This window comes from Microtus ochrogaster, chromosome 2 (genome assembly GCF_000317375.1).
Source record: "Microtus ochrogaster isolate Prairie Vole_2 chromosome 2, MicOch1.0, whole genome shotgun sequence".
In the NCBI taxonomy this organism is placed as follows: Eukaryota; Metazoa; Chordata; class Mammalia; order Rodentia; family Cricetidae; genus Microtus; species Microtus ochrogaster.
The window spans coordinates 20377066-20398371 of record NC_022010.1 but is presented as its reverse complement, the minus strand read 5'-3'; the positions used below and the strand labels follow the sequence as shown (position 1 = coordinate 20398371).

Below are 21306 nucleotides of genomic sequence, written 5' to 3'. Positions count from 1 at the left end.
CCTGGGCGCCCAATGGCCCCAGCCTCAAGCTGTCAGTGTGTGTGTGTGTGTGTCTGTGTGTCTGTGTGTGTTGCAAACAAAACATTGCCCCAGGGTAGGTTCTCTAAGCGTGTTTATTGGGTCAGGATGTTTATGTGTGGGCAGGAATGACAGATGGGTGATCGGGCCAGTGGGCGGGGCTCCTCCGGTGCTCGGTTGCTAACCACAGTTGAAGCTGTGAGCCCCAGATAAGAACACCATTTCCAGGGCTTAGCGCAGGCTTCCTGGAGGAGGCTCTATCTAGAGATATGTTTGAGGGGATCCCAGGGTAAGGGCTTTCTGAGAGCAACAGGTGTGTGTGGGGGTGCAGGGGGACCAGAGGAATGGTAGGGACAGCTGTAATCCCAGCACTTGGGAGGTGCACAGAAGTTTGATGCCAGCCTCAGCTTCTCAGGAAGTTTAAGGACCAGTGGGAGCCACTGGAGCCCCTGTGTGGAGAGAAGGATCGCCCAGCCCCCCAAAGGGGCTGTAGTGCCAAGGGGACATTGTGATCCGTGGCAGATGAGGTTGCAGAGGCAGGGACTGACTCTGGATGACATAGCCCAGGTAGTCCATCCAAACAGGACGGGAGATCACTCTGGTAGTACCTGATTTAAGATGGTTCACCTTGACAACCTTCCTACTTTCATTTTCCCTTCCCATGTTCTGCTTCATGGTTAAAACTGTACTCCTGTTGGTTTATTTTTAATCTCTTTTTTTGTTTGTTTGTTTTTTGAGACAGGGTTTCTCTGTGGCTTTGGAGCCTGTCCTGGAACTCGCTCTGTAGACCAGGCTGGTCTCGAACTCACAGAGATCTGCCTGTCTCTGCCTCCTGAGTGCTGGGATTAAAGGCGTGCGCCACCAGACAAGGTCTTGCTGTGTAGCTTAGGCTAGCCTCAAATTCAAGATGCTTTTGCCTCAGCCTCCTAAATGCTGGTGTTACAGGTGAGTAGCACCATACAGCATCTTTGAATTTTGATACTCAGACTCAAAAAATAAACGCACGCACGCACGCACGCACGCACACACACAGGCAAAATTATTCTAAGGGGAAGGCCTGGAGAAGTCAGACAGCCCAGAAAGAAAAAAGGAAATTAAGGGCAGATGGGGGTGGACTGGGGATGTGGCTGAGTTGGTAGAGCCCTTGAGTGCAAGCGGGAGGCCCTGGCTTCCATCCCCAGCACTTGGGAGGTGGGGGCTGGAAGGTCAGGAGTTCAAAGCCATGCTCAGTATACAGCAAGTGCCAGCAAATAAAGGGGCTTGCCACCAAGCCTCAAGATCTGTGTTTGAGTCCCAGAACCCACATGGTATAAGGAGGGAATTGACTCCCATAAGCTGTTTCTAGACCCCCACACCTAGGCCACAATACTTGTGTGTGCACACATTAATAATCAAGTTAAACTTTTAAAATGTGTTACCATAGCAATGAACTTGGACCCAGTAGAGCCTTTCTCCTCTCCCGCCAGGCTGTGATTGTCAGAAGTCGTAGCGGGCCCTTGTACTGTAAGTTAGGTCGTAGTCCCTGCGCAAGCCTTGTGGCCATGGTTTTACCTGTAGCTCTTTATTTAGTCCTTTTCTGCCCCTTCTCCTTTCCTCCTTTCCCCCTCTCCTTTTCCTTCCCCTTTCTTTTCCCTCCCTCTCCCCTTCCCTTCCTTTCCCCCCATTCTTTACTTAGCCCAGGCTAGGATGACATTACATTCAGTATGTTACCCATGCCTGAGCTTGGAAGTCCCCTGCCTCAGCTTCTCAAGTCTCTGGTGTTGTGGGTGTACCTCCAACCAGGCTTAATTGGGGTTTAATTTGCCCTTCTTTGAGTTTCTTGAGGTGAAAGCTTCGATTATTAATCTTAGATCTTTCTTATTATTTAAAGATTTGTGTTTACTTATTCACCCCTTTTGCTTACTTGTTATTTGGGCTCCCACTGCCTCAGTGGGAGGGGCTTCAGAGGACAGCCTTTATCTCCTTCCATGGGGGGGTGAGGGGGGTAGGGGTGGGGATTGGTGATGAGGATCGAACTCAGCTCGTCAGGCTTGGTGGCAAGCCCCTTTAAGCGCTGAGCCCGCTCACCCTTCCCTCTTCATTCTTTTCTGAAATCAGCTTTTCAAGCTGCCCATCGATCGACCTCCAAGCATTGCTTTGTCTGCCTGCAGACTACGCTGGCCAATGTTCACTGCCTAGCTCTTGGAGGACAAAAGCTAACAACTAAAAATCGCCATTTACTGCATTTACAAACTTGGGTTTATTTTTTGAGCTGGGCTCGCATGGAGCCCAGACTGCCCTCACGTTCACCATATGGCAGAGGCTGGTCTCGAACTCCTGATCTGCCTCTGGAGTGCTGGGGCTACAGGTGAGCACCACTGCTCAGGCTTCATTTACACGACTTTATCCTCTGGCATAAATCCTCCTAGCCGGTGGGTTTACAGATGTCAGTGTGAAATTACAAAACGTAAATTTGGGAAGAGACTCGCAGAACTTCCCACAAGCCGGTACAAACCGGCCCGGCGTGTTACTTCCTGGAGCCTATTTTTAGCTGTATTTTCCTTTTCTGTTTAAAGGGATTTCTTTGCCACAGTTATTTGTCTCACGTGGGTGTGTGAGCGTGAGGGGGTTGCTGCACGTGTGTGCAGATCAGAGGACAAAGGACACACGTCGATCCCCTTCTTCCAGCACGTTGTGGGGCCCGGGGGTCAAACTCAGGTCACCAGGCTCGGTGGCAACTTCCTTTACTGCTGAGCCCCATCCTTGGCTCTTTATTTTAATGAAAATAATAATATGTTGTGATTTGCTTGCTACTGTGTTTTTTTCTTTGATCCACAGGTTACTTAGAAGTATGTCATTCAGACTTTGAAGTGTGTATGTGGCATGTATAGGGGCTCGTGTGTGTGTGTGTGTGTGTGCACACTCACTCGAGGGGGGTTATTTGTGGTATGTATGTGTGCCCTTGGGTACAGGATGACCTGAAATTGACACCCAGCGTCTTCCTCCATTGCTCTCCGCTTTATTTTTTGAGGCAGGGTCTCTCAGCTGAACCCAGAGCTCATCTCCCCTGCACGAGGATCACAGCCATGCACCTCACCCAGCTTTTATGTGGATTCTGGGCTTGAACTTAGGCCCTCAAGCTTGCATGGCAAGCATCTTACCAACTGAGCCATCTTTCCCAACCTTAGTTTATTGAGAGGCAGGTGTAACTAATGCTATTTTGAAAAAGGGGGTGGGGAGGGCAGGCTCAGTTTTAAGCAGGTAGCACCCAGCCTCAATTGGACGTGTTCTTAGAGGAACTAAGCCCAGAATGGGGACAAGAAAACTTTTGCCACCACAGTCAGGGGACACAGCAGAGTTCCAAAGATCAGAGAAAGTGTTTCCATGAAATATAACCATCTTCCATGTTACAGGACCAATCCCATGCATGCCTACTAGCCTAAAATTTGATTTCTTCTCTACTAGACTTTGGCTGTTGCAACCATTCCATAGCAACCACAATTCCCCCCCCCCTTCTCTTTCTCTCTCTCTCTCGCATTCTCTCCTTCCTTCCCAAGACTTATTTATTTGTTGTGTTTACAGTGTTCTACCTGCTTGTATGCTTACATGCCAGAAGAGGGCACCAGATCTCATTACAGATGGTTGTGAGCCACCATGTGGTTGCTGGGAATTGAACTCAGGACCTCTGGAAATGCAGCCAGTGCTCTTAACCTCTGAGCCATCTCTCCAGCCCAGATTTTTTTTTTTCTCAAATATCGTTTGAGCCTATGTAACTGCTTCTCATGGGGGCAGAGACCGCTAGACTAGGTTAGATTGTTCATCCGCTACAGAGTGCTGCCTGCAGCTACTTGTTTTCAAGACAGGGTCTGAGGTAGCCCAGGCTGGCCTCATCATTGCTGTATAGCCCAGGCTGGCCTCATCATTGCTGTGTAGCCCAGGCTGGCCTCATTGTTGCTGTGTAGCTCTCATTCTTCTGCCTTCACCTGTCTAGAGCTGGGATTACAGGCATGTGTCACCATGTCTGACTTTATCATTGTTTTTTCAGGCAGTAAGAATGACTTGCTGGAATATAAAGACACACATCAAATACAAATGTCTCTAAGTTGGACATGGTGGCACACACCTTTAACCCTAGCACTCGGGAGGCAGATCTCTGAATTTGAGACCAGCCTGGTCTACAGAGTGAGTTCCAGGACAGCCAGGGCTACACAGAGAAACCCTGTCTTGGGGTGGAGGTAAAAAAGAAAGAAAAAACAAATCAAAGCAATAAGCAAACGAGCCAAAGTGGACTGATACAAAAGGGTGGTACCCGAAGTTGAATTTTCACTTTTACATGACACACACACACACACACACACACTCACACACACACACAAGCACACTCACACACACAAGCACACACACACACACAAGCACACACACACACAAGCACACACACACACACAAGCACACATGCACGTATGCATGCACACACGCATACACATCAAATTTGCCACATTAAAAAAATCCTTCTGGGCTGGAGAGATGGCTCAGAGGTTAAGAGCACTGGCTGCTCTCCCAGAGGTCCTGAGTTCAATTCCCAGCAACCACATGGTGGCTCACAACCATCTGTAATGAGATCTGGTGCCCTCTTCTGGTGTGCAGGCAGACATGCGGGCAGAACACTGTATACATAATAAACATAAAATCCTTTCGTTCTAAAGCAGGTTTCCATTAGTTCACCAAGTGGCGCGTGCCTCGATCTTCCTTTTACTTGTTTATTATTTCCCTTATATATGCTGTACTTGACATTGTAGGCAGCCTCCTGGGCTCTGTTTATTTTATATTATTTTACAGAAAGTGTTTCATGGTGCCCAGACTGGCTTTGAACTCACTATGCAGTCAAATATGATCCTAAATTCCTGATCTTTCCGCCTCCACCTCCCAACTGTGGGGATCGCAAGTGTATACCAGCCTGTCCAATGCTGTGAGGTGCCAAGGATGGAACCCGGGGCTCGGCAAGCCCTCTGCCCACTGAGCTACACTCTCAGCACGTTGTCTTTATTTTGGCACACTGTGCTGTGTTGTCTTGCACTGTATCCTGCTGTATTTTGTTTATATGGGAAAGGGTCTCGTTTATCCCAAGCCAGCCTTGAACTCACTGTGTTGTTGTGGAATTATCTTTTTGTGTACCGTGAAGATGTGCCATCGTTATTGGTTCAATAAAAAGCTGAATGGCCAATAACTAGCCAGGATTTCCAGGCACAAGGACACTGAAAAGAAGGGCGGAGATGCCAGGGGTCACCAGCCGGATGGAGAGGAAGCAAGAGATGCAGAAGGAGAGGTAATAGCCACGAATCAGTGTGATGGCACAGATGAAAATAGAAATGGGTTAGGGTTTTTGTTTGTTTGTTTGTTTGTTTGTTTTGGTTTTTCGAGATGGGGTTTCTCTGTAGCTTTGGAGCCTGTCCTGGAACTAGCTCTTGTATACCAGGCTGGCCTCAAACTCACAGAGATCCTCCTGCCTCTGCCTCCTGAGTGCTGGGATTAAAGGCATGGAGTGGGTTAATTTAAGTTCTAAGAGCTAGTAAGAAACAAGCCTAAGCTATTGGCCGAGGTTTCATAATGAATAAGAAGTTTCTGCATTGTTATTGGGGAGCAATGGCCCCCCCACTTGTGATCCTCTGCCTCCACCTCGTGAGTGCTGGGGTTACAGGAGTGTTCGCACCCCCAGCCTGCTTGTTCTTCAGTCTGTTTTCCTCTGTGTGCGTCCGTTCCTTGAGTTCATTCATTCTTTGGCCGTCTCAGAGTTGTTATTGAGCTCTCCTGATGAATCCTTATGTTGTCGATAACGACAGCGTCTCACATAGCTTGGGCTGGCCTTGAACTCCCTGTGAAGCCAAGGATGACTTTGAACTCTTGATCCACCCGCTTCCACCTGAGTGCTGGTATTAAAGACGTGCACCATGACACCTGGCCGGGATGGAAACTGGGCTTCGTGCCTGCTAGGCCAGCCTTCCACCCAGGGGGCTACATGCCCAGCCCTTCAATCGCTTGACATGACTTCGGTATTCAATATGTCTCCCTGGTGGCGTGTGCTTGGCTTTGTGTGAGTGTGCTTGCATGTTCATATCTGTGCAGGTGCATGTGCACGTATGTGCATGCATGCACCTGTGTGTATGTATGTGTGTGAGCAGGTAAAGAGGCCTGTTGCCAAGATGGACAATCTGAGTTCGGTCCCCAGGACCCACACTGTGGAAGGAGAGAACCAACTCTCTGAAAATTGTCCTCTGGATGTCCTTAGTGTGTGGCAACATATGCGTGACCCTCTCCCATAAATAAATGTAATAATAAATAGATAAAATAATAAGGCACTTTAATAAAGAATGATTACATTCTTGAGATAGTTATGCAGAAAATAGCCTAGAATACAGTGAATTCATAATGCTCATTTAAGGATTTTAAAATTGCATTTTATTTATTTATTTATTTATTTTTTGTTTTTCGAGACAGGGTTTCTCTGTGGTTTTGGAGCCTGTCCTGGAACTAGCTCTTGTTTTGGGGACTGGGAGGAGGCACATGTGGAAGTCAGAAGACAACTAGAGCCGGGCGATGGTGGCGCATGCCTTTAATCCCAGCACTCGGGAGGCAGAGGCAGGCGGATCTCTGTGAGTTCGAGACCAGCCTGGTCTACAAGAGCTAGTTCCAGGACAGGCTCTAAAGCTACAGAGAAACCCTGTCTCAAAAAACAAAACAAAACAGACAGACAAACAAACAAAACAAAACAAAAGCAGAGAACAACTATTGGGTTTTCTCCTTCCACCCTGCGTGCCTCGGCTACCGTGTGGTCCAGGGCATGGAACTCAGGCTGTGGGTCTTGGCGGCATGCCCCTTTACCTTCTGGCAAAGGATGCTCATTTGAAAGTGCACCTGAGGTTCAATGTGTGGTACACTTGGAAGGCCGATCAGTAAGAGAGGTATGAGGTATCCTCATATATATTCAGGTCCAGGGTAGAGGTAGATCCCCAGCACGAACGAAACAAAACAACAAAACAACCCTAAAGAGCCAGGAACCAACTCCAAAACCGTTTTTACTCCCCTTGCCCACCAGAGGGCGGTAGACACCCTCCAAAGCTGACCTTAACGGCTAAGGACAGATCGCTTTCCAGGCCCCACGAAAACCACCTCTCTTCTTTCTGAACCTCAAGGGTCCTTATTTCTGTGCCTCCCCTGGGATTTGCAGTACTCCAACTAACAAATCATAATGTTGTCATGGCAACTCTGCCTTCGTTGTGTTTTTCTCCTTAGCCAATTGGCTAGGGATGAAGACACCCCTGTGAGAGGCTCCTTTGGTTACTCAGAGGTTCTGAGAAGATTCCAAGACAAAGGGCTGGGGTGTGGCTCAGAGGGTGCTTCCTTAGCGTGCACACGGCTGGGGTTCCCACGCCAGCATCACATACACCCAGCATTGGGTCTGCACCTGTAATCCCAGCCCTGGAGAGGTAGAGGCTGGAGGATCAGAAACCCGAAGTTATCCTCAGAGACATATGGAGTTCAAGGCCTGCGTGGACAGACTGAGGCTCTGTTTAATCTTATAATCCCAGCACTCTGGAGGCTGAGGCGGATCACCATAAATCCAAGGACAACCAGGATTACATGGTGACTTCCAGGCTATCCAAGGCTCAGAGTTAGACAAAGAAAGAAAGAAAGGAAAAAAATCCTTATCCTGCGCCTCTGCCGTGTTCAGACGTTGGGGCAGTGGTGCACCGTAAGCTGCCTCTGCCAGAAGCCCCGTTCTCCACCTCATTTGTACGTGTCCCGGGACTGGGGCTGTGGCTCCGCTGGTAGCGGGCTTGTCTAGCATATGCGGAGCCCTGGGTTCTAGGTCAAGTACTGCCTAAACCAAGGGAGGTGGGACAAACCTGCGACCCCAGCACTCAGAGGTGCTAGTGTGAAGACCACAAGTTCAAGGCGATTCTCCACGATGTAGAGACTTTAAGGCTAGCCTGTCTAAGAAAAAAGGAAATATTCCATTTAACTCTTTTAGCCTCTGTCTCAGACACTGAACCTGAAGATGTTCCCACACCTCGGTTATCAGCCTGCTGCATCTCACTGCTACTGTGATTCCCAGGGGACACACCTCTGGGCAAGCCTGGGAAGGAGTTCCTAGACTGGGTTAACACATTGTCCCACAGGCTGGGGTCCTGAACTGTAGATGCCATATGACTGGCTGCTGCATGCCCCTGCCACCGTGTCTCCCATCATGATTGGCTCCCCTCAAACTGTGAGCCACAAGAAACCCATGTGACGGGCTGCTGCATGCCCCTGCCGCTGTGTGTCCTGCCATGATGGGCTCCCCTCAAACTGTGAGCCATAAGAAACCCATAAACCCATATGACGGGCTGCTGCATGCCCCTGCCTCCGTGTCTCCCACCATGATGGGCTCCCCTCAAACTGTAAGCCATAAGAAACCCATGTGACAGGCTGCCGCACGCCCCTGTTGCTGTGTCTCCCCACCATGATGGGCTCCACTCAAACTGTGAGCCACAAGGAAACCCTTCCTTCCTGGATAGCTTTTGTCAGGCAGTGAGTGAGGGGCTGAGTCACAACAAAGTGTAGAGATACGTATGATGAAAAACACGCCTTTAAATTACATTGTGTGCCTGTGTCTGTGTTTATGTGTATGTGTGTACATAAGAATGTATGTATGTGTATATATGTGTCTATGAATGTATGTGTATCTCTCTCTGTGTGTATGTGTCTATGTATGTGTGTGTTTGTGTGTATGTGTCTCTCTCTGTGTATATTTGTCTATTTATGTGTGTTTATATATGTGATGTCAATCTCATGACTACACACAACATAGTCACATGGAGATTTTTCAGTTTTATTTTCTTTAAAAAAATTTCATTTGTGTTTTTGTCAGGGGTGTTGAATCCCCCGGAGCTGGAGTTACAGACAGTTGTGAGCTGCCGTGTGGGTGCTGGGAACTGAACTCACATCCTCTGGAAGAGCTGCCAGTGCTCTTGACCACTGAGCAATCTCTCCAGCCCAACACATGTAATCTTAAAAATGGAAATTATTATTGTTTTTATTTTTTTTGGTTTTTCGAGACAGGGTTTCTCTGTGGTTTTGGAGCCTGTCCTGAAACTAGCTCTTGTAGACCAGGCTGGTCTCGAACTCACAAAGATCCGCCTGCCTCTGCCTCCCAAGTGCTGGGATTAAAGGCCTGCGCCACCACCGCCCAGCTATTATTGTTTTTAAAGAACAGGGTTGGTGTTAGCAAGTCTGACGGGTCTCTGCTAGGGTCCCCCATACCACTCACTTAGGATCTCTCTTCTGTATCCCCCTCAGCCCTCCTCACAGCTCTCTTGCCCTCCCCCAGTTCCTTTAGCTTATCTTGCTTCTTAAAATAGAAGAGAGCCGACTGCTCTTGACCTCCATTGCCCTGCTAGCATCCCTGCCTCACACTGCTGAGAGCAGGGCTTGACTCTGAACTTCGCATCCTCCTGGCCCAACTTTCCCAGTCCTGACCACACTTGGTTTATGCAGTTTGCTGGGAAATGGTGTCCCCTCCAGGCAAGCACTCTAACCGAGCCCCAGCCCCAGTTTCATCATCTTGACCCAGAAGTCCACAGTATTTTTATTTCCTTTTCTCTTCATACTTCCTCCCTGAATGAGCTCATCCAGCTTTATAATCCAGTTACGGCGTATCTTTTATAAAATGATCTATTAGTCTGCTTTTCATGACTGTAACAAAATACACAAGGCAGGGTAGCCTTATAAGGGGAAAGAGGTTTGTTTGGGGTCATGGCTCTGGAGGCACGAGGTCGAAGGGCTGCTTCTAGTCATCAGAGACCAAGAGACAGGGAGCTTGGACAAGTGTCTTCCTACAAAGCCACTAGAATTAGGGCCTAGTGACTGATATTGGACCCAGCCCTAATTGCCTCTGAAAGGTCTAACTCTAAAGGCCATGCCTGGTTAGGTTTCTGTCACCGCTGGTGAAGGCTGTGACGATCCATAGGGGAGAAAACAGAGAGACTTCTCATCCAGGCTTTCCAGGTTCCTAACTCCATCAAAGAAAAGGACCCAAGCCGGGGAGGTGGCTCAGTGGGGAAAGACGCTTTGCTTTTCATTCATGCCCGAGTCACTGCAACGGCAAACATAAAACGCTGGTGGCCAGGCACCAGCTATAGGCCCAGTATTCCTACAGTGAGGTGGGAGGCAGAGGCATGAGAATCACTGGAAGCTTCTGTGCCAGCTAGCCTGCCCTGCACAAACGGCATGGCGGAAAAGGACAAGAGAGCCAACAAGGGGGAGGGGAGAACCCCCCTGAAAGGTGTGTTCTACAGGCCCACTCGTGCTTGCATGAGCACATACACACACACAACACGTACACACACATCACACACCACACGTACACACTTACGTTCTTGAAACCAGAAGCAGCCACCACCCGTTATTTCCTGACCTGCCATGGAAGCCCCTATGAGTGTTTGTCTTCCCTCCCTGGTATTCACTAGGATGTACTTTGGCGTCTCGCAAACGTCCCTTCTGCGTTTGAGGAAATGTCTGCCCGTTAAATTGCTGGGTTCGGGTTGCAGAGATGACTCAGTGAGCACAGCACTTGCACGAACACGGAGCTGGACATGGTAGAACGTGCACCTGCAAACCTGCAATCCCAGCATTCCCTCAGTGAGGAGGGAGGTGGAGACAGAACCTGGGAACTCAAAGGCCAGCTAGCCCGCTGCTGTGGGCAGCCAGCGGCAAACAAGGAAAGAGATCCCATCTCAGTCGGACAGAAGGTGAGGATAACAGCAGAGAATGCCCTCTGACCTCCATACCCTCTCTCTCTCTGTTCAAGTGTAGAGCATCTGTGTGTCGTGATGTGGAGGCTGGAGGGCAACCTTGTGCCAGCCCTCAGGATGTCATCCACCTTGGGTTTGGTTATTTGCGTCAGCCTCGACTGCCTTGTCTTAGGTTTGTTTGTTTCCTTTTTCCCCTGTTGCTGTGATTAACAGGCTGACAGGCGGCAAGAGCCTGAAGCAGCCGGTCCCGCCCCACCCACAATCAGGAAGCAGAGAGCAATGAGTGCTTGCTGCTGTTCAGCTTCCTGTCACCACCAGTACAGTCCAGAATCCCAGCCAGGGAAGGGCGCCGCCCACGGTCTTTCCACTTCATTTAAAGATACCCCACCCCTACCCCGGGCATGCCCAGAGAGAGGCCTGTGTCTCCGGTGACACTGGAAACCCTCACAGACCTGGAGCATACTGTTTCTGCTAAACTCTATGGCCAGCCAGCACCAGGGTCCTGCTTGTCTCCCCAGTACCCTACTCTCTAATCTAACCAAATGTCACTTGCTTGCTTTCAAGGTCCCTAGAAATGGGACTCCACCCCCTGCCTACTTAGACAGCCATCCTCTTGGCACCTTTCCCCTTCCCCTTCCAGAACTGTCCTCTCAAGAATCTGACTCCATTTGACTTCTTCCAGGAAGCCCGCCGGGGTAGCCATTCACAAACAAATCTCTCTTACCCTAGTCTCCGCTGCTGTGGTACGCACCTGGAGTGTCCCTCTCCTCCTTTTCTCGTTCCTATCTGAGCATGAGGTATTAGGGTCTTCCTTCCCTGGGTGCCCCCCCCCCCACCACCACATGGAGCTTGTCTTTGGAAGACGCAATTCTGGCTTGTTAAACTTAATTGAATCACCGCTCCTCTCTGTAGAGCAGGGCCAGTCCTCCTGCACCCTTCCTCAGGAAGGAAACAAAGCAAAATGAATGGCCAGCCGGGCTTCTTCCCAGGGGACCTAGGATCTGTAAATCCTGCGCCTCCATCTCTGGGTCTTTTCCGGTCACACTCTGTCTCTAAAGACCTAAGGAGTGGGGAGGACAGAGGTATGAAAATAAAGGCACAGGTTCAGACTTTATCACATGTAATAAATAAACCACGAGCGATGCCCGCGCCTACAGAGATGGGGACAACTGGGGAGGAGGGTCATATCTCTGAGTCCATTACCAGAGTTGTATTTTGGATAACTGTGCTGAGTTTGGCCTTTAGAACCCTCTGGGGGGAATCCTGCAGACCCCACGGAGGTGATGGGATTCTGTGGATGGAATTTGAGGGACACCTCCAGGTGGGGCAGGTCTGACTCAGCTGTGGTGATACAGCAGGTGGGGGGTGGGGAGGCAGCCTCCTAGGCTGAGCCGCCAGACAGGAGGCTGGTCTCACAGGGGAGCCCAACAGCGAAGGAAATTTACTGCCTGTGTTGGAGCCAGAGAAAGTGGAATTGAACTTGGGCGATAATCAGTCTGATTAGGTTTGTGCCTCCTGGAGGGAGCCGGAGGGAGGGAGGGAAGCAGAGCCAAAGTGGGTGGGGGTGGGAAGCCAATCTAGCTAGCTAGCCTGGAGGTGGAAGCCCCAGAGGTTTCCTGAGGTCAAGAGCAGCTGGAGGACTGGGCGTGGAGGCACACTCACCTGCACTTAGGAGGATGAAGCAGGGGCGTTACTCAAAGTCCCAGACCCGCCTGGGCTAACAGTGAGCTCTGCGCCAGTTGGAGTACTTAGACAGAACTGCTCGCCTCTGCCCCACCCCCAGATGCAAAGAACAAGAGGCTGTGTGGAGGAGCAGACTCCTAACGGACAGGGAGGGAGCGAGGGAGCGCAGAGCAGTTTCCAGGCCACGGGCTGGGCATTCCTGGGCTCTGGTGCACTTGCTAAGGAAGCTGGAGCTGGGGGAAGGCTGTGGGCAGAGCTGGAGTGTGCCTGATGGCTCCTCCCTGTGTGTCGGCTTACAAGGCAGGAGCTGGCAGGATGAAAGACTCAAGAAGGTTTGATGCTGCAGGCCTGCTGGGCTCATAGTACCTGGGAGGCTGGGGTCAAGAGGGTGGAAGGAAGTACAAGGCCAGCCTGGCTGTTTAGTGAGACCTTGTCTCAAAAAGCAAAGAGAGGGCTAGGGGTGTGGCTCAATGGTAGAGCCCCTGACTAGGATCCCCCAGTGAGGGGCTGGGGTGTGGCTCAGTGGTAGAGCCCCTGCCTAGAATCCCCCAGTGAGGGGCTGGGGTGTGGCTCAGTGGTAGAGCCCCTGCCTAGAATTCCCCAGTGGGGAGCTGGGGGTGGGTCAGTGGTAAAGTGCTTGCCTGGAATCCCCCAGTGACAGCATGAGGGTTTGTCTCAGTGATTAAAGTGCTCAGCGTACGTGAGACCCTAGTTTCAATCCCCAGTACAGGGGATGCAAACAAGCAAACACCTACATAAGCTTCATCTTGCTGCCCATCTCTTATAGACTCCCCATTCTTAGCAGGCACCCCCTTGCCATGTCTCTGCTTCCAAACACCCCCACCTTTGGTAAGAATACCTTTTAAATTAGAGGTTCACCCTATTTTAGTAGGAGCCTTTGTGTTTGCTGTCATTGTTTAATTCTCAGAGACAGGACCCCGCTATGATGCCCAGACTGGTCTTGAACTCATGACCCTCTTGCCTCCACCTGTCAAGTCTCCTTAGTTATCCCTTTAGTACTCTGGGCAAATTAGCGGTCTTTGCTTCCGATGGCCTCATTTATGAGATGATGGTCACCCATAGTTCACATTTAATTAATTAATTTTTGAATGCACGCGTGTAGAGGTCAAACAACAGCTTAACGGAGGCAATAGTTGTCTCCTACCACGTGGGTCTCAGGAATCGAACTCAGGTCATCAGGTTTGGCAAGCGCCTTTACCCACTGAGCCATCTTGCTGGTCCTGGCCACTCCACTTCTACAAGCGAGACAACAGGGGTGAGAGGAAGACGTGACCGTCACACCTTGACCCAGGTGGCTGAAAGGGTGGGAGCCGGCCAGTGGCTGCCTGACTGCTGTTGGGATGGGGTCCACCTCACTGAGCAGATGGAAGCAGGCAGGAAAAGGTGCTGGTGTGGATAACGGGAGGCAAAGTCGACGGTCCTGGGAAAGCGCTCCTTTTGGGGTGGTGGTCCATGCCTGTAATCTCAGCAACCAGGAGGTAGAGGCAGGAGGATCAGAAGTTCAAGGTTATCCTCAACTGCATCTCAAGTGGGAGGTCAGCCTGGTCCCGCTCCCGTTTCAGGGATGTGCAGGCTCATGGGAGAAAATCCCTTTCTCTCTCTCCCCCTAAAAATTGAAGTTTTTGGCCAGGTAGTCGTGGCAAGCCCCTTGAATCCCAGCACTTGGGAAGCAAAGGTAGGCAGATCGCCATGAATCTGAGGCCAGCCTGGTCTACAGAGCGAGTTCCAGGACGGCAAACGCTACACAGAGAAACCCTGTCTCAACAAACAAATCATTTGTTTTACTTATGTGCATGTGTGCATGTATTGCATGGGTGTGCGTGTGTGCACTGAGTTCACCTGCCCTGGCAAGCAAGGTCAAAGACAACTTGCAGGAGCTGGTTCTCCCCTACCTTGTGGATCCCAGGGCTCAAACTCAAGTCGGCTGGCTATGCAGCGCCTGCCTTCACCAGTGGGTCCATCTCACCATCTCTCTGAGAGGTAATTCTTAAAGTGAAGGCATCTAGATATAGCGAGCAAAGGATTTTGAGGGTAAATGAAAAAATGAACCATGTAGGCGGCAGCTTTTCTAAGGGAATGGCCGAGAAACTGACCAATGCCTGCAGATGCTCAGAATGCCCACGAGGGGGTGGCAGAGTCCAGTCTCTGTTTTAGATTTAGGGTGGCTTGAAGTGGGAGGCCTTGGAAGGGCAGAATGGATCGGAAGCATAAGAAATGAAGGCCCCTTTCTTGCCGGGCCACGCCTTTAATCCTAGCACTCAGGAGGCAGGTGGATTTCTGTAAATTGGAGGCCAGCCTGATCTACATAGCAAATTCTAGGCCCACCAGGGCTACATAGTGAGACTCTGTCTCAAAAACAAACAAACAAATAAATAAGGGGGCTGGAAAGATGGCTCCGCGGTTAAGAGCCCTGGCAGCTCTTCCAGAGAACCCGGGTTCAATAGCCTAGCATTCACATGACCGCTCACAGCTGTCTGTAACTTCAATTCCAGGGGATCCGACACCCTTGCACAAACATACATGCCAGCAAAATACCAATGCACATGAAATTAAAACTAAATAAATAAAGTAAAACAAAACCATTCCCAAGGTTTGGAGGGAGGGATCCGAGGGCAAAATGCTTGCTGTGCAAATGTGAAGACCTGAGCTAAATTACACAGAATTATGTATAGATGGGTCGGTAGCACACACCCATAATCCCAGTGTTCCTGTGGGAGATAGGAGCCGAGGCAGGAGAATGCCTGGAAGTTGGTGGTTCAGCTCGCCCGACACAGGCGGCAGGGAACAAGAAGATACCTTGTCTCAAACCTGTGGAAAGGGAGTCGGAGGACGCCAGAGGTTGTCCTCCCGTTCTCTGTGGCACACATGTGACTAGACTCTCATGCACACACTAAAAAGTGACCCAAGACAGGCCAGGCCAGCGAGGATGTCTCGCAGATGAAGGCACTTGCTGACGAGCCCCATGCCCTGAGTCCAATGCCCCTGACCCACACGGGGGAAGGCGAGAACAAACTCCCACAAGTTGCCCTCTGACCTCCCCACGTGTGCAGTAGCGTGCAGCTGTGTGTGCCCCTCTGAGCACACACAAACAGATGTAAAATAAGACATCTCCAAAATGTTCAGACTTGTAGGAGTGAAGTGGACCCGAGGAATGATCTGGGCTGGGTCCGAATGGTCACATGATTTCCCCTGGAGCTGGTGAGAGAACTGGGGCTGGAAATAGAACCCAGGACACCCATCTCTCGGACTCTGCAAAGAGCATGAACTTTGTTCTAGAGGAAAGCGGAGACTTGGTTATTTTCTTAAATTTACTATTATTGTGTGTATATACAGTGTGTGTGCACATGTGTCTCTGTGCGTGTGCATGTGTGCCTGTGTGTGTGCATGTGTGTCTATGTGTGTGCATGTGTGCCTGTGCTTGTTTGTCTCTGTGCGTGTGCATGTGTGCCTGTGTGTGCCTGTGTGCCCGTGCTTGTGTGTCTCTGTGTGTGCCTGTGTGTCTGTGTGCCTGTGCTTGTGTGTCTCTGTGCGTGTGCTTGTGTGTCTGTGTGTGTCTGTGTGAGCCTGTGTGCCTGTGCATGTGTGTCTCTGTGCGTGTGCATGTGTGTCTGTACTTGTGTGTCTCTGTGCTTATGTTTGTGCGCCTCCGTGTGCATGTGTGCATGCGTGCCTGTGCATGTATGCCTCTGTGTGTTTGCATGTGTGTTTCTGTGTGCTCGTGTACATGTGTGCCTGTGTGTATGTGTCTGTGTCTCATGTGGGTCACACCTGGAGACCAGAGGGAAAGTCAGGTGTCCTGCTCTGTCACTCTGATTTCCTTCGGCTGGGTCCCTGGATCTGCAGCAAGGCTGGCAGCTGGGGTTACAGACCCGTGTGGGTAACCATGCACAACTCTTTGGTTTTTTATTTTTATTTTATTTTTATATTTTTGAGACAGGGTCACATCATGTGACTCTGACTAGCCTGGAACTTACTCTGTAGATCGCCAGGCTGGTCTTGAACGCACAGAGATCCATCTGCCTCTCTTTCCCGAGAGCTAGGACTGAAGATGTGAGCTATCACACCTGGCAAGCACAGCTTTAAAAAACATTTAGTACATTTTAATCACTTTTTTTGTTTGTTTTTTTCAAGACAGAGTTTCTCTGTGTAGCCCTGGCTGTCCAGGAACTCACTCTGTAGTCCAGGCTGGCCTTGAACTCGCAGAGATCTGCCTGCCTCTGCCTCCTGAGTCTGGGATTAAAGGTGTGTGCCACCACTGCCTGGCCCTTTAATTGCTTCTTTTGTGCATGCATATGTGTGCATGTGTGTGCACACATGTGTCACGGTACATATGTGACAATCAGAGGACAATCTGTGGGAGTTGATTCTCTTTCTATCAGGTCTGGCATGACAAAGAGCACCTCCACCCATTGAACTATCTTGCCAGTTTTCCGCCTTTTAACTTGGCTTGTGGGGATTTGAACTCAGGTCTTTATGCTTGCCCCAAAAGTGTTTTTATCCACTGAGAAATCTCTCCAGCCCTTAAAGAGCTTGATTCTCTTTCTGTCTTGTGTGTGTGAACAAATGTGGTCCTGAATCATGGCATTCTCCAGAGATCAGCAAGTGAAGCTGGGGGAGGCTCTGGGTGGCATCGTTCTTGGGTGAAGATATTCCCTCTCTTGGGACTGAGGACTGAATTACAGTCTGGAGGGAAGAGGAGAACAGAGAGCCCGGGAGATGTGGCTCAGGAACCAGGATAATGTGGCAAGTAGAGAAAGTTCTAGAATCTGTAAAACTTGCAACCAATTTGCTTTGGCTGCTTTTAGTTATTTATAAGTGAATATGGGGGTTAGAGTGATGGTTAAGAGTTCACTTCTCAGTACCAAAGGCTCACAATAGCCTGTTTCTCCAGCCCAGAGGATCTGGTGCCCTTTTCTGGCCATCACTGGCAATTGCACGCATGTTCACGCAATACAGATACACATACGCATAATTAAAAACAAGATAAATCTTAAAAAATTATATAATTTTATTTACATAGGAAAAATTATTCACCAAAAAAGCCTTAATTTTACCCGATCTTAGAAAGAAACTTAAAGCTAAGCATGACCTTGTAAAGACAGATGGTCTATATTAAAAACAGTGCTGTCCCTGGAAATGTAATTCTTTCTCAGAAGAGTGTTTGAAAATGGTAAAATTCAGTCCAGTGTCTAAGCAATCATTGCAGGAAAGGGCACGTGGGGCACTGTCCTTGGTGCTGAATCGGACTTAGGCGTTCTGGGAGGCACCGCCTGCTGTCACGACACACCGGCTGTAGTTCCGCTGTGGTTTACACACTGTTGGAGCTTCCAGCACTGCGGTCTCTCCGGTGTTCACTCTTTCTAACTCCAGGGTCTATTTCCCAACAAGTCCCCGTGGGGAATTCTCAGTGGAGGACATGTTCCAACATGCTTGACCCAGTGGGGCTCTCCTCAGTCCTCAGCTCCATGGTTCCATGCGAAACCGCTTCTGTGCGTGTTTACAGTGACGTCATGACGACCTGGGGCCTCTGGATCTGGATCTGAAAAGAGGAACAGAAGTGGGCGAGGGCCGAGCACAGGAGAAATCTAGTTTTTGGAAACACTTAAGACTTGGGCCCACAACCCTGCAACTATTCAGACCCAAAATCAGGGTTAGGGGTTGGGGGGTCCTACCAGGTAGAAGGGACCACGGAGGGCTTAGGGCACCGGAGGTGGGTGGTTCATCCAGGTCATTCTTACCTTTTCGTCAGGGTTTATATTACGCAAGGCATCAAAGTTGCTGTACACGGAGCCCAAGTTGATGTAGTCTTCTCGTTCTAAGGGAGGAGGAAGCCCAAAGAGACGGGGTCACAAAGACAAACAATCATCAGGTCCTTGAGCCCCAATGATCGGGAGGGTGTTCATCCCATACCCAGGAAACAAAAGCCAATGGGAGTGCGGTAGACTGCTTGAATCAGTTGCTCCCCAATAGCTCCCTGAAGTAATCACTTTAAAGCTACAGTCGGGTGTGTGTGTGTTGGGGGGGGGGTCCGTGCCTGCAATAACAGCACTCAAGAGGCAGAGGCAGGAGGATGACAAGTCTGAGGGTACTATGGAATGTAGGGAGAGAGTGTGTCTCAAGATTGATGTAGACAAGACTGGCTTTGATTCACAGGTCCACTTCCTTCTGCCTCCCGAGTGCCAGAATTAAAGGTCTCCACTCCCAGGCCCGTCATTGTTTGCTTTCTGAGACAGGGTCTCACGTGTCTCAGGCTGGCCTCAACTTCACAATGTAGTGAGGGATGACCCTCTTCTGTGCTGGGGTAACACAGGCGCACTGCCACATGTGATTTATGTGGTACCGGAGATCAAAACCAGGACTTCCTACACCCTAAGCAAGCCCTCCACCCACTGACTCACATCCCAGGTCCCGTTTCTGGAAATTATGTTTGCATTTAACAAACTACACTGCTAACCTCTTTGCTGAGTTGTAAGTCTCTTGTTGATGGGCAGATTGCCCCTGGTCTCTCCTCTATATCCCCATAGGCATAGTTTTATGTTCCAGAGAAACGTATACCATCGACTGGCTCCATGCTTCCCCTAGGGTGTTGCTACAATACCCATGCTGTATCTCACCCAGGCACTAGGCAAGCTTTTGAAGGTGGCACCAAGTGTTCAGGGATGGCAAATGATCCGGGTACCTTTCTCGGGGCTCCTATGTCTCCCACCCTATCTGAGTCTGAGCTCCGCAGAGATTTCCAGTACCTTCGTTGTGGTCAAAACCCATATTGTTGAAGGCGCCAGGAGTTCTGCCTTCCTCTTCATTCCACTTTTGCATCTGAGTCACTCTGGAATGTTCCCTGTTGGTGGAAAACACCAGGGGACCCAGTTAAGGTTACAGAGTAGAGACAACGGCCCCGGGATGAGCCACATCCGGAGAGAGAACATGGAGAGGAGGATGAGGATGGCAGGAAGGGGCGCCAGCCGCTTACCTTTGTGCCTCTCTCCTGTAGCGGAAGGAGAACACGGCCAGGATAACGAGGACCACAAGCAGCACGGCCACCCCGGCTCCCACGAGCCCGTAGACCAGGCTTTTCTGGATACCCCAGTCACAAGTCTCTCCGCTGTACCAGTGAGTGTCTGTGGTCAGGCAGCTGATGTGGGAGGAGGGCAGAGAGGAAAGAGTCAGTCACGCTCTGGCCTCCTGGGTACCCAAGGGGAGGTGCATGTTTGAAGAGAGTTCTGAGGAGATGAACCTTGGCGCATGTGGGGCCAGAGGCCAGCCTTGGGCCCTGCCTACCTGGTTTTTGGAGGCCAGGTCTTTACGTGGTTGTAGTGGTTGAGTGAAAAGTGGCCCCCACAGTGTTGGAACATTTGGCCTGCATTTGGTGGTGCTGTTTGGGGAGGGTATGGGACTTTTAAGAAGTGGAGCCTCGCTAGAGGAAGTACGTCTCAAAGTTCGCTTTGGGGGATTGTGGTCTCTCACCATTCGAGGTCCCCCCACCGAACCATAAACCAAAATAAACGCTCCCCCATAATTGCTTTTGGTCATGGCGTTTTATCACCACCGCAAAATGTAATTAATAGACTGGTTTGTAGTTTGTGTACTTCGTGCATGCAGTAACCACAGAAACCAGAAGAGGGCATCTTATTCCCCAGAACTGGAGTTAACAGTTGTGAGCCATCAGATGGGAGCCAAGTCCTCTTCAAGAACAGCAAGCGCCCATGACTTCCGAGACATCTCTCTAGCCTGGCTTTTACACGGGCGCTGGGGATCCGAACTCAGGTCCTCATGCTTGTGTGGCAAGCACTTTACCAACTGAGCCATCTTCCTAACCCTTCCTAGTTCCCCGCTTTGAGACAGAGTCTCTCAGGGTAGCCAGACTGACTTTGAACTCATGATCTTCCTGGAGCCTCTGCCTCCCAAGTGCTGGTATCACAGACATGTGCCACCTCACTCAGGGTTCAGTTTGCAATGCCCTTCTTGGTTTTCCTATGCTATGAGTAGGCTGTACCGGTTCCCTGTCCCCATGGAGACACACAGAGCTTTCTTTATTTCAAATAGCAGGAGACATTTTTAAAAATTATAAAATTACATTTATTTACTGTGTGTGTGTGTGTGTGTGTGTGTGTGTGTGTGTGTGTACCGAGGAGGTCAGAGAGCAACTTGCAAATGTTGGTTCTTTCCTTCTACCATGTGGATCCCAGCGATTGAACTCAACTCATCAGGCTTAGTGGCAAGCCCTTTAACCCACTGAGACACCTCTTGGGATGTGGGGTGCACGTTCTTTCTCTGGAAAGGAAGCCCTGTGTTATCTGCTAGACTGGGGCCCTGAAGCTGAAGTGTCCACCGCTCATTCTATCTTGAAGCTTCTCCTGACCCACTTTCGTCGACTCTGGACTTGGCCATGCATGTCCCTTTAACCCTGCAACCTGATTCTTTCACAACCATACACTCTCAAGAGGTGCAGCTCATGACCCTGGCCTCCAGCAGAGGAGCCACCCCACGGGCAAAGTGCGGTACTCACAGACACTGGGGGCCACTCCGCTGCAGCTGGCACTTGCCATAGTGGCAGTCCAAGGAGGATTTGTACCCTGTTGAGCAGGCCGTGATACAGTGCCACTTTTCGTCCTTTTTCTCCGCTAAGACATACTGCTTATACTCTTCCCCAGCCTTCTCCCAGCATTCCTCTGAGGGGGCGTGGAAAAACAGCTAAGAATCAAGAGGCCCGGCTCCTCCCTGCCCGGCTCCTCCTGCCCAGCTCCTCCCTGCCAGGCTCCTCCCTGCCCGGCTCCTCCCTGCCCGGCTCCTCCCTGCCCGGCTCCTCCTGCCCAGCTCC

At 50.3% G+C, this 21306-nt stretch overlaps 1 protein-coding gene across 1 annotated transcript in view; it reads right to left on the bottom strand.

Moving 5' to 3' along the window:
* Window positions 1-17985: 17985 nt before the first annotated feature.
* LOC101981334 (mucin-17) overlaps window positions 17986-21306 on the bottom strand; it is a 26662-nt gene continuing 23341 nt past the window's right edge. Inside the window, exons 9-13 of the mRNA XM_026784694.1 lie at window positions 20995-21157; window positions 19459-19620; window positions 19232-19326; window positions 18227-18303; window positions 17986-18027 (exon numbers count right to left, since the gene is read on the bottom strand). Coding sequence (XP_026640495.1) covers window positions 17986-18027; window positions 18227-18303; window positions 19232-19326; window positions 19459-19620; window positions 20995-21157 — 539 coding nt within the window. The remainder of the gene's footprint in view (window positions 18028-18226; window positions 18304-19231; window positions 19327-19458; window positions 19621-20994; window positions 21158-21306) is intronic.